The sequence below is a fragment of the Drosophila nasuta genome, unplaced genomic scaffold, assembly GCF_023558535.2.
Source record: "Drosophila nasuta strain 15112-1781.00 unplaced genomic scaffold, ASM2355853v1 ctg21_pilon, whole genome shotgun sequence".
Lineage (NCBI taxonomy): Eukaryota > Metazoa > Arthropoda > Insecta > Diptera > Drosophilidae > Drosophila > Drosophila nasuta.
Window position 1 is genome coordinate 31,018 of NW_026869434.1, and position 10,560 is coordinate 41,577.

At 49.0% G+C, this 10,560-nt stretch overlaps 2 protein-coding genes across 2 annotated transcripts; both read left to right on the top strand.

The window, feature by feature from the left end:
• Window positions 1-2,561: 2,561 nt before the first annotated feature.
• On the top strand, window positions 2,562-5,533 carry LOC132797795 (uncharacterized). The gene is made up of 4 exons (XM_060809572.1): window positions 2,562-3,271; window positions 3,442-3,562; window positions 3,640-5,128; window positions 5,199-5,533. Exons 1-4 carry the CDS (start codon window positions 2,562-2,564, stop codon window positions 5,531-5,533), a joined length of 2,655 nt encoding a protein of 884 aa, XP_060665555.1.
• A 673-nt stretch (window positions 5,534-6,206) lies between these two features.
• LOC132797796 (uncharacterized) lies at window positions 6,207-7,692 on the top strand. The gene is made up of 3 exons (XM_060809573.1): window positions 6,207-6,832; window positions 6,889-7,011; window positions 7,086-7,692. Exons 1-3 carry the CDS (start codon window positions 6,207-6,209, stop codon window positions 7,690-7,692), a joined length of 1,356 nt encoding a protein of 451 aa, XP_060665556.1.
• The last annotated feature ends 2,868 nt before the right edge of the window (window positions 7,693-10,560 follow it).

The following is a 10,560-nucleotide window of genomic DNA, read 5'->3' on the forward strand; positions in this document are numbered from 1 at the left end:
GTACTTGCTGATGCGTACATAATCACCCATTTTCAATTTGCTACCCGTAAACATTTTAATATTGTTGTAGACAGTTTTCAAAATATGTTTCTCATTATTAGTGTTTACATTAACGGGTGGCATTCGTATAGTTCTATGATATCTATTGTTGTAAACGAAAATTAGTGTTTTGAATATATCAATTCACTTGTATGTCCCATTGAAACTGAATTCACGCCACATTAGGTCTTTTAATAATCTATTAAATCGTTCAACAATTGACGCCTTTAGACTACTAAATGTTGAATAGTGGTTGATTCCATATCGTTTCATTAAAATCTTAAATTGAGTGTTAAAGAACTCTTTACCATCGTCTGTTTGAAGATTTTTGGGGAATCCTCTCCCTGATTGAAATATTTTCTCCATGGCCTCAGAAACGTCTTTTGCATTTTTAGACTTTATTGCTTCCCCATCCAAATTTTGAGAATGTGTCTGTTGATGCGAGCGCATTGCTAAGCGAGAGGCACACCTCCGCTCCGCCGACCGAAAAGCACTCAAAGCTTTTTCGCTCACTAGCAATGCGCTCAGTGCGTAAGAATGCACCCAAGCTCCAGTGCTCTCAGCTTCTCTCTCCCACAACTCACCACCGCTGAGCCGCGCTCAGCATAGATCAACGAAATGCCGTCGGCATTTCTCTCAGTTGCAGTATCAAACCACGTCTCTTTTCAATCGGTACAATTACCCCCATTTCTGTGCGCAACAATAACCCGCCAAGTCTCAATAAATCAACAAATATATATAGTGAAAAAACGCGAGTGTTTTATTTCGGGAAGAAGACAACTTTGGACATATTTCAGCGCCCCCACGAACATTAGTCCTTCGAGCCGGATCTTCAATCAATTTCATCGGTATTCCAGCATACATCCGCAGATAAGTACCACTAGTTTTTGCTTCTTTCCTATTCCTTCTACCACGGTCGTCCGCCCTCCAATTCCGCCATATTGCGCAAAGGTTTTTCCAATAGCCTTTGCCAATTGCCTTCTTTTCTTCGGACGACCATTTCCATGGTTTTTGCCTAAGTACATATATAATAAATAATTATATCTGTTTTTCCGCCAATCGCGTACGTATGTATGCATGTGTGTTTTTCCTTTTTTTGCAAGTGCAAGTGCAGTGACAAGTGTAAACTATCCAGAGAGAAACATTTTTTAAAGTGCGAAGATTATATATTGTATACTCCATACATATATAATCATACGAATTAATTAATTTAAATCCAAGTTGTGTACCAGAATTTCGTTTTGCTTAAATTCTTATCCGTTATTTCTTGTACGTTTGTATGTCGCGGTAATTGCCGACATACATACATACACACATATTTCGGTGCACTCTCTTTTGTCCGCAAGCGCACCAGCTTGCAGCCGCGCTTGCTCTCGCGCTCTCTCAACACACACACACGCACTCTTGTGCATTCGCTGTTGTCCGCACTTGCTCTCGCTCTCTTTTGTGTTACATACAAACATACGTGCACTTCGCTTGCTTAGACGTTGGCAGCGCAGTGCAAGCACACATACATACATACGTACATACTGATGTGCATGCTTAACCGCGTGTATAAGTACTTCTGCGAGTGAAGTAACAGATTGGCAGGGCAGCGGTAGTCGCACTCGACATACCCTACCCTTTTTTTTGAATTTTTGTTTGCCAAGTTATATATTTAGTGTGTGTATTTGAGAGCAACTCCCAGCTCAAGTGTCGGTGTATAGGCTTACTCCAGCCAGTGTCCCACACACATAGACACACACACATATACACACCTACATATCAATACACTTCTCCTTCCACCACATATCCATATACAAATATATAAATAAGTTTTTGTTTTTCTTTGACAATTTATTTATTATTTTTTCCATCCAGCGCATTTTTAACCACATTTGTGTTTTTCCAGCATATTGTGTTTTGTGGTATTTTTCCGTGCTTTTTTGTTCTTGTTTTCGACAATCATTTGCTTGATTGTCGCGGGAAATTTCCCCGCCCCTTTGCGTTCGTTGCCTGTGTCCGCAGTCCGTACCCATTTGGGTACAAAATACCTCAGCACTACCTGTGGTATTTTTCTAGTATTTTCTTTGGTATTTTTTACTAGTTGCTACGTGCCTTCCGTTTCGTTTCCACCTTCTGGGCCGTTTCCGGATATAAAAAACCAAGTTCCATTTGGTATTTTTTTGGTATATTTTTCGGTGATTTTCTGGTTTTCTAATCAGCTGCTTCCTATCTTCCGTGCGTAGCATGTCAACGGGCAAACCCGATAAGACTAAAGCTAGACTGTCCGTGCCTTCTACTAGCGCCGCTAGAGTTTCGAGTAACCCCCTTTTCCTAGATCCAAGAGGGAATCGGCTCTTCGTGCATCCAGCACATCGCCAGTTCACACCAAAAGGGAGGTCCCCGCACGGTCAGCTAGTGTTTCATCCACTTCCGGTACCAAGCCTCTGATCCTCGTCACGGAATCTCCGTCTGTTCCTAAGACCAAGGTTGCTTCCGTCCCAATTCCTCGGCCATTCGTTACTCGTTCTCAAAGCAAAATGGCACACAATGTAGTAGATTCGGCATTGAATAAGTTCATTGCCGCGACTGACCGAATAAGTCACTTTGCGGCGCGACTTAACAAGGCTTCTACTGACAGCGCGTCCCTGTACACGTGCCAAGTCCGGAGGGACCAGATGCGTGCCTTGTGGGACAAGGTCGAGAAGGAGTACGAGGCTTGCTCCTGCGTCATGTCGGATGAAATGACGACAGACGAGTTGCCTACCATTCAGGCAAAATATGATTACTGCTATATTCTCTATGAGCAGTGGTCCGCTCAGCTAAGTGAGCAAATAGCTGATGCCTCCCAGGCACTCACTCCCCGTACACCCGTACAAACGCAAGCCGTGCCGTTCATGTCCACAGGGTGTCGCCTACCTCCGTGCGACACCGAAGTTTTCGGAGGCGATTACACTCGCTGGCCCACCTTCCGAGACTTATTCACGGCTATTTATATCCGAAATCCAAGACTGTCGGAAGTTGAGAAACTTTTCCATCTCAACTCCAAGACCAGCGGTGAAGCCCATGCCATTGTGACAAAGTCTCCTTTGACCAATGAGGGGTTTCAGTCGGCGTGGTCCAGCTTGACTGAGCGTTTCGAGAACAAACGGTTGCTCGTGAACAGTCAGCTGCGAATCCTTTTCAACTTGCCCGCCATTGGGCAAGAGTCGGGTGCATCCATTCAGGAGTTGCAGAGCACCATCCAAGGGTGCTTGACGGCCTTAGAGCACTCAAGGATCAACACGGAGAATTGGGATTGCATCCTGGTTTTCCTGTGTTCTTCGAGGCTCCCCAAATTGACCCTTTCTCTTTGGGAACAGTCCATACAAAATAAGAGCGACATTCCAACGTGGGTTGACATGAACGCTTTCCTTCTAGAGCGGTATCGCACCCTAGAAGCGATAGCGGAAGTGTCAGCCAGCACGAGCGCTCCGACGGTTCCACGGGCCTCACGCAAGGAGGCCCCGTCGCCAAGCAGGTCAACTCCTTTGAGAGTCGGGTGACTTCAAAACCCAGTCCTGCAAGTTGTGTTCCCGGGAGAATCACCCGATTCGCTTGTGCCCTCGTTTCCTCCAGATGGGTATCAACGATAGGGTCAATTATATAAAGCAACAGAAGCTGTGTCTCAATTGTTTCGCACGAGGCCATATCCTGACTGAGTGCACAAGTGCGCACAGCTGCTTTACTTGCAAGGGTCGTCATCATACACTCTTGCATCGAGTGAACCCGGCACCGACAGTCACAACCCCGATTGCATCTCCAATACAGTCCACTTCCACCCAGTCAGCTAACGTCCAGTCATTCGTGGCAGTTAACACACAAGGTGTTCTGCTCAGCACAGCTGTCATTCACGTATGCCATCTCGGCGTCCGCTATACAGCTCGGGCTCTGATTGACTCCGGATCAGAAGCCACCTTCCTCTCAGAGAAGTTGTTCAAGCGCTTGAGGATGCCGTATACATCCGTGCAAGCCCGCGTTTCTGGGCTGACGCAAGCTGTGGCAGTCCAGCCCCGAAAGTTTTGCCAATTCTTAATTGGCTCCCCGGTCAGACCCGATTTGCAGATCGAGGCGTCGGCGTACGTCCTCCCCCAGTTAGCGGGGAATCTGCCCTCATGTTCCGTCCCACAAACACTCCTCGAAAATCTGCCCAGCATCCAGCTGGCAGACCCCAAATTCCATGAGAGTTCGCAGATTGATGTGCTACTAGGCGCTGACATCCTCCCGTCCATTCTGCTCGGCGGCTCTCACCCTAACATTTGTGGGACCCTCCTCGGTCAAGAGACCATTTTCGGTTGGATCCTGACTGGCCCTGTGTCGGGATCCATTTCAAAATCCATTTCGTCCTTTTCGGCTCGACTGTCCGTCGAGCGAACTCCGCCATTGGAGGAACTCCTCTCCAAATTTTGGGAGGTGGAGGACCTGCCGGCTAGCCCAGCAAAAGAATCTGACCTTTTTTGTGAGGCTAACTTCAACGCCACGACCGTGCGAACCTCAACGGGTCGCTACATGGTCACGCTCCCATTCCGCGATCCTGGTCACGTTAACCTGGGTCACTCGAGGGCTACCGCTCTCGCTCAGTTCCTGAGAAACGAGAGCCGTTTAAAGAGGAACGACTCTCTGAAGGAACAATATGACTCCGTTATTCGAGAGTATCTGGATTTGGGTCACATGACTCAAGTCCCCCCATCCAGTTCCGGCAACTACTATTTGCCGCATCACGCTGTTCTCAAGCCCGACAGCACCACCACGAAGCTTCGCGTTGTATTCAACGCCTCCAGCCCGACTTCAAACGGGAAGAGTCTGAATGACATCCTCCACACTGGGCCAATCCTTCAATCCGACCTGACCATTCAAATCCTGAAATGGAGGTTTTTCCAATTTGTCTTCAACGCTGACATCACCAAGATGTATCGGCAAATCCTTGTGGATCCCAAACACACCCGGTTTCAAAGGTTGCTCTTCCGTACTCCAGACGAGAAGTTATGCGACTTTGAGCTCAACACAGTCACCTTTGGAGTGAACTGTGCTCCGTACCTGGCTATCCGCGTTCTGCATCAACTTGCGAGTGATGTTCGCGACCGGTACCCTAGCTAGTGACATCATCGCCAATTATATGTATGTTGATGACGTCCTAGCTCACACTAAGCAGGCTGCGGTGTCTGCTATAGATGAGCTTCGAACGGCGCTCGAGAGTGCTGGGTTCCCTTTGCGTAAGAGGACCTCGAACTCGAAAGATGTGCTGAGAAGAATCCCTAAGGATCACTTGCTCTGTGCAGACTTCCTCGAGATCGACGAAGCTAGTGTCGCAAAGACGCTAGGTATTCGATGGCGGGCCACGTCCGACGAGTTCTTTTTCGTCACCGCCGAGATGGTGTCCAAACCATCTTTCAGCAAGAGAGAAGTGCTGTCGCAGATCGCCAAGTTGTTCGACCCAGCAGGTTGGCTTGCTCCCGTGGTCATTTGGGCCTAGATTTTTATGCAAGAAATCTGGAAGCAAGAAATCGGCTGGGACGACTCCTTACCGGCGGATCTCACAGAGCAGTGGACCAGTTTTCTGCGAAACTATTCGTCCTTGCAGGACATCCGCATTCCTAGATGGACCAACTACACTCCCGGCGCAAAATCCAATTCCACGGTTTTGCGACGCCTCTCAAAGCGCGTATGGAGCCGCTCTTTACGCACGTGTGGAAACAGTTGGACAAGTGTTTGTGAGCCTTCTAGCAGCGAAGACTAGAGTTGCACCTATCAAGACGGTCTCTCTACCTCGTCTTGAGCTGTGCGGAGCTCTCCTGTTGGCAGAATTATCCGCCGCCCTCCTACCACATTTTCCCACCCCGACGCTGAGACGTACCTGTGGACAGATTCCACTATAGTTCTGGCATGGTTGGATAAGCAGCCATGCAAGTGGACCACTTTCGTGGCGAACCGAGTGGCCAAGATTCACTCGGTGAATGGCACTTGGCAACATGTTCGTTCCGAACACAACCCAGCCGATCTGGCAAGCCGCGGTGTCTCGCCGCAAGAGCTACTGGCCAGTCGCCTTTGGTGGCAGGGGCCTGAATGGCTGACGCACTCACCAGCGCAGTGGCCTTCACCAGTCATTGGGCTCGATACTGAATTGGAGTGTCGAGCGGTGAAGGTCCATGCAGCGCAAGTCCTATGTGAGGACTTCCTCGACCGTTTCTCCAGGTTCGATCGAGCGCCGAGTGTTTGCGTATGTGCGAAGGTTTGCCCAGCGTTGCCGCCATCCCAAGGTCTCGTTTCCAGAGAGGCTCAGCTCTCAAGAGCTTGCAGAAGCTCAAGAGAGGCTGATTGTACAGGCTCAGAATCGGGTATACGCGAAAGAGTGTGCTTCCCTCCGGTCCCATAATCGTTTAATCGGGTCAAGCGATATCCTAAGCTTGAATCCGTTCCTTGACAAGCAAGGTGTCCTGCGTTCCTGTGGACGCGTAAGAGCATCCACCTCCTTATCCTACGACGAACGGCATCCAATAATTCTCCCGTTCGGCTGCGTGTTTTCACGCCTCCTGGTTTCCTTCACGCATCAAGTCTCCCTCCATGGAGGCAACCAATTGGTGATGCGGCTGGTCCGAACCAAGTACTGGACTCCCAAGCTAAGGAACTTGGTGAAGACAGTAATTAGTGCATGCAAGACCTGCGTGCTCCAGTCGCAGCTGATGGGTGATCTCCCAACCGCTCGGTCGACTTTTTCGCGACCTTTCACTAACTCCGGAGTAGACTTCGCCGGTCCTTCGACGTCAAGAGCTACGTCGGACGGGGCTGCAAGATTACGAAGGGTTACGTATGTGTCTTCGTGTGCTTCAGCACGAAGGCAATCCATCATGAGGCGACCACGGATCTGACAGCGGAAAAGTTCTTGGAAGCTTTCTCCCGATTCGTGGCACGACGCGGGTGCCCTCTTCACATGTACTCTGACAACGGGAAAACGTTCGTCGGAGCCTCCTCCATTCTATCCAAAAATTTGTGGAGAGCACCCGCAACCTGATTCTCACCACTCACAGCCATCAAGATCTTGCATATCATTTCAACCCACCTGGTGCCCCTCACATGGGGGGTCTGTGGGAAGCAGGCCTCAAGAGTTTCAAGACGCATTTCTACAAGACGGTTTCCTCTGTAAAACATACGTTCGAGGAACTTTCCACCCTCCTGTCCAAAATTGAAGCGTGCCTCAATTCGCGGCCTTTGTCTCCTATGTCAGAGGATGTGAGCGACTTGGCGGCACTTACTCCCGGTCATTTCCTGATCGGGGGTCCGCTACTCTCCATGGCGGAGCCAGAGTCCAGAGAGGATGTGGAGTCCATCCGCAACCGCTGGCAACGGCTCAAGGCTCTCAATCAGCATTTCTGTGTGCGATGGAAGAACGAATATTTGAAGGAATTGCATAAGCGGAATAAGTGGCAGTCACCTTCACGCGATCTCCAAATCGGTGACATGGTGGTCATCAGAGAGGAGAATATACCACCACAAGAATGGCGCCTCGGGCGTGTGCTAACCGCTTGCCCAAGTGCTGATGAAAGGGTCCGTGTGGTAGACCTCCAGACGTGTCGTGGTGTTTTCCGCCGACCAGTTGCAAAGCTGGTCCTCCTTCCTACGGGACGCGCGCTCTGAGTCACCTATTCTGCCATCCACTATCCTGTGGTTTTCTCTTCCGGCTTAGGCAATTCATCCCGCGCCATGTTCTTCATTTAATCTATTGTTTTGTTCTTTTCTCTTCCTTTTGTTTTTCGCTTTTTGGTTTCATCCCGTTACAGTTTACCATGGCGTCCTCCAGAAGATCATCCTGCTCCCTCTCCGACGGAGTGAGCTTGCGAGGGCTCTTCTCGCCAGCGCGCTCCCTTTCGCCTCCGATTGCCGGCTCTCCGCCGGGACAAGTCGCCCCGATGGAGTCCGAGCCCTCTCCAGCACCGGTGGCACCGGTTACTCCGCGTGGAGTTTCCGTGCCTCGCCAGGCCGCCCTCCAGCGGGGTGAGTATGTGCCTCCCGGCACAAACTCGTTCCGCTGTAGGGTGTGCCGCGGTGTCCACGCGCTGCGCAAATGTCCACGGTTTGCCCAGATGACGCCAGAGAAGCGGCTCCGGGCAGTACTTGTCAATAAGTACTGTCCCAACTGCTTGGCTCATCAGCACTCCGGGGCACTTGCCGCAGCGGTGGACGGTGCAGGCATTGTGGTGAGGACCACCACTCCATGCTGCACATGCGGGATCGTAGGACCAAGCAGCGGATGGCGCGACAACCGAGGGGCCGACGCGACCACCCGGCACCCACCAGAGAAGGACCATCGTCATCCCGGATGGACCGGCCCACTTCCCCACACACCAGGCCCGTGCCTAGCCCGCCTTGACATTGACGGCACTACTCCAGTGCAAGGGGTGAGTATTCTCCCCACCGCGGCGGTCTGGCTAGACACGGGGAAGGCGACCTTCGAAGCTCGAGTGCTCATGGATCCGTGCTGTCCGTAAGCCGCATCAGCGAGTCGATGGCAGTGGCCATGGGCCTCTCCATTACTCGCGTGGGCGCAGAAGGAGTGTGCACGGCAACGTTGCGCTCCAAGACGTCACCCATGAGCCGGGAGGTCGTCTTCAAAACCGATCCACAGCTCCATACAACGACGCCCACCAGGACTGTCACACCAGCCGGGCCCAGTTCCTTCAGCAACCTCGTGTTGGCTGACAAGGACTGGTTCCGCTCGGCATCGGTCTCGGCAGTCTTGGGGGCTGATGTGTACCCTGACGTCGTGCTACCGGGTATCCTCCCGGGCCAAGGCGGACTGCCTATGGCGCAGAATTCCACGCTGGGCTGGATTCTGTCAGGCACGTGCTACTAGCAGTTTCCGTTGCAATCCCAATATTGCAAGGGGGATAATGTTGATGCGAGCGCATTGCTAAGTGAGAGGCACACCTCCGCTCCGCCGACCGAAAAGCACTCAAAGCTTTTCGCTCACTAGCAATGCGCTCAGTGCGTAAGATATCCTATGCCTAAATGTAATTGCATGTCTCTTCTGTGCTTGTGTATTGCATTATTTCCTTTTCTTCAACTGTGTTTTTTAAAGATCCGACGAGCCTTAGCTCTTTTGCACGGTCGCCATATAATAGTAGCTTTCAAGTTATTAAAGTAACACAGCACGTCAGTGCTGATCCGTGGTAGATTTATGATTGTTCTTTATTTGAAATTATCATATGAACTTAGCCTAGTACATAATGTATGAATGCTACTGAGCTGCCGTTGACAGCGGCAGAAGAGTAGCTGTACGTATATATATATTATATGCTATGTTAAGGAGAGAGAGAGTCTTATGGGTATATATGTATTGAAAGCGGTCAGCGTGGGAATGCTGACTTAGCTTGAACGCTGTCTTCGCGTGCAGCAATAAGTGGGTGATCTTATTTCACGTCCACTAGAATTTAATTGTTTACATAATGCAACTTTGTGTTGCTGGGGACTCTAGTCCGCTGAATTTTGGTTATTAATTTAATGCAACTTTGTGTTGCTGTCTATGTATATATGCCCATACTACACATAATTGTACTTAATGTTTTTTCCTAAATATCTGACTACTTCTAATGGTGGCTGTAAATTCCCAAAACTATCAAAATAATAAGAATCTGATCCTCTCTTGTAATATGCTACCCAATGCGTTCCATTCGATATTCAGTCTGCTAAATTTATTATTCCACACTCGAAATGATGTGGAAATTTGGGTAATTGATCCTTCATATAAACACCTCGAAAATGAGGAATTTTTCTAAAGGCAAACTTCATTATATCAAAGTTTGATAATGCTCTCTTGGGTAGCTTACCTAGCAGTTTTTGTGACGTTGCCAGTCTCACGTTGGGCGTACCAAAAAATTCCTAGGAATAGCCAGCCCCGGATGTGAGAAGACGGTTGCAAATATCATTCACAACCATCTCGCGTGCAAGCATATAGCGGAGCGGGACCCATTGAACCCTTAGCTCTTTCGGGATTGTGGGGTGGGTTTTGCTATGCTTTACACGAAGCCACGAAAACTTTATTATTATAGAGTCCCTCCTGATTCTAAAAAAACAAACACATGAGTCGATCCTCTTGTCAATAATCTAATCCGACTCGAATCTACAATACGACTCGATCTGAATACTGCCAATATCTAATAAACAATAAAACAAATGCTGGCACACTGTTGAAATTCGGACAAAATTTAAGAAAAGCAGGGGTGGTCTTATAAGATGTTAACTGCCACACCCTGGTCTATACCCACCCAACCATGGTCATAAGAAGAAACGGTTTTATGACCCCAAAACTAATACAACTCCCCTTTATTTTATGCTCCCATGTCTCCGGAAATCAGAACAAAATCTAGAATTTCATTATTAAAGTCCAATGACTCAAAGTTAACATCAGTATTTATTTATAACCAAAACAAAACCATGGGTTCAAAATGAATTAGACTTATGACGGTATAATTATTTCCATAATTTTTCTTTATAGGGCAGTTATTT

Excerpts from the sequence above, each read along its gene's own strand:
- LOC132797795 (XM_060809572.1), top strand. The coding sequence starts at position 2,562 with ATGGCACACAATGTAGTAGATTCGGCATTGAATAAGTTCATTGCCGCG. Across the intron at positions 3,272-3,441 it reads TTGCAGAGCACCATCCAAGG|AGCGGTATCGCACCCTAGAA; the intron begins GTGCTTGACGGC and ends CTTTCCTTCTAG. Across the intron at positions 3,563-3,639 it reads TCAACTCCTTTGAGAGTCGG|ATGGGTATCAACGATAGGGT; the intron begins GTGACTTCAAAA and ends CGTTTCCTCCAG.
- LOC132797796 (XM_060809573.1), top strand. The coding sequence starts at position 6,207 with ATGCAGCGCAAGTCCTATGTGAGGACTTCCTCGACCGTTTCTCCAGGT. Across the intron at positions 6,833-6,888 it reads CCTTCGACGTCAAGAGCTAC|CACGAAGGCAATCCATCATG; the intron begins GTCGGACGGGGC and ends CGTGTGCTTCAG. Across the intron at positions 7,012-7,085 it reads TACTCTGACAACGGGAAAAC|CCATCAAGATCTTGCATATC; the intron begins GTTCGTCGGAGC and ends CACCACTCACAG.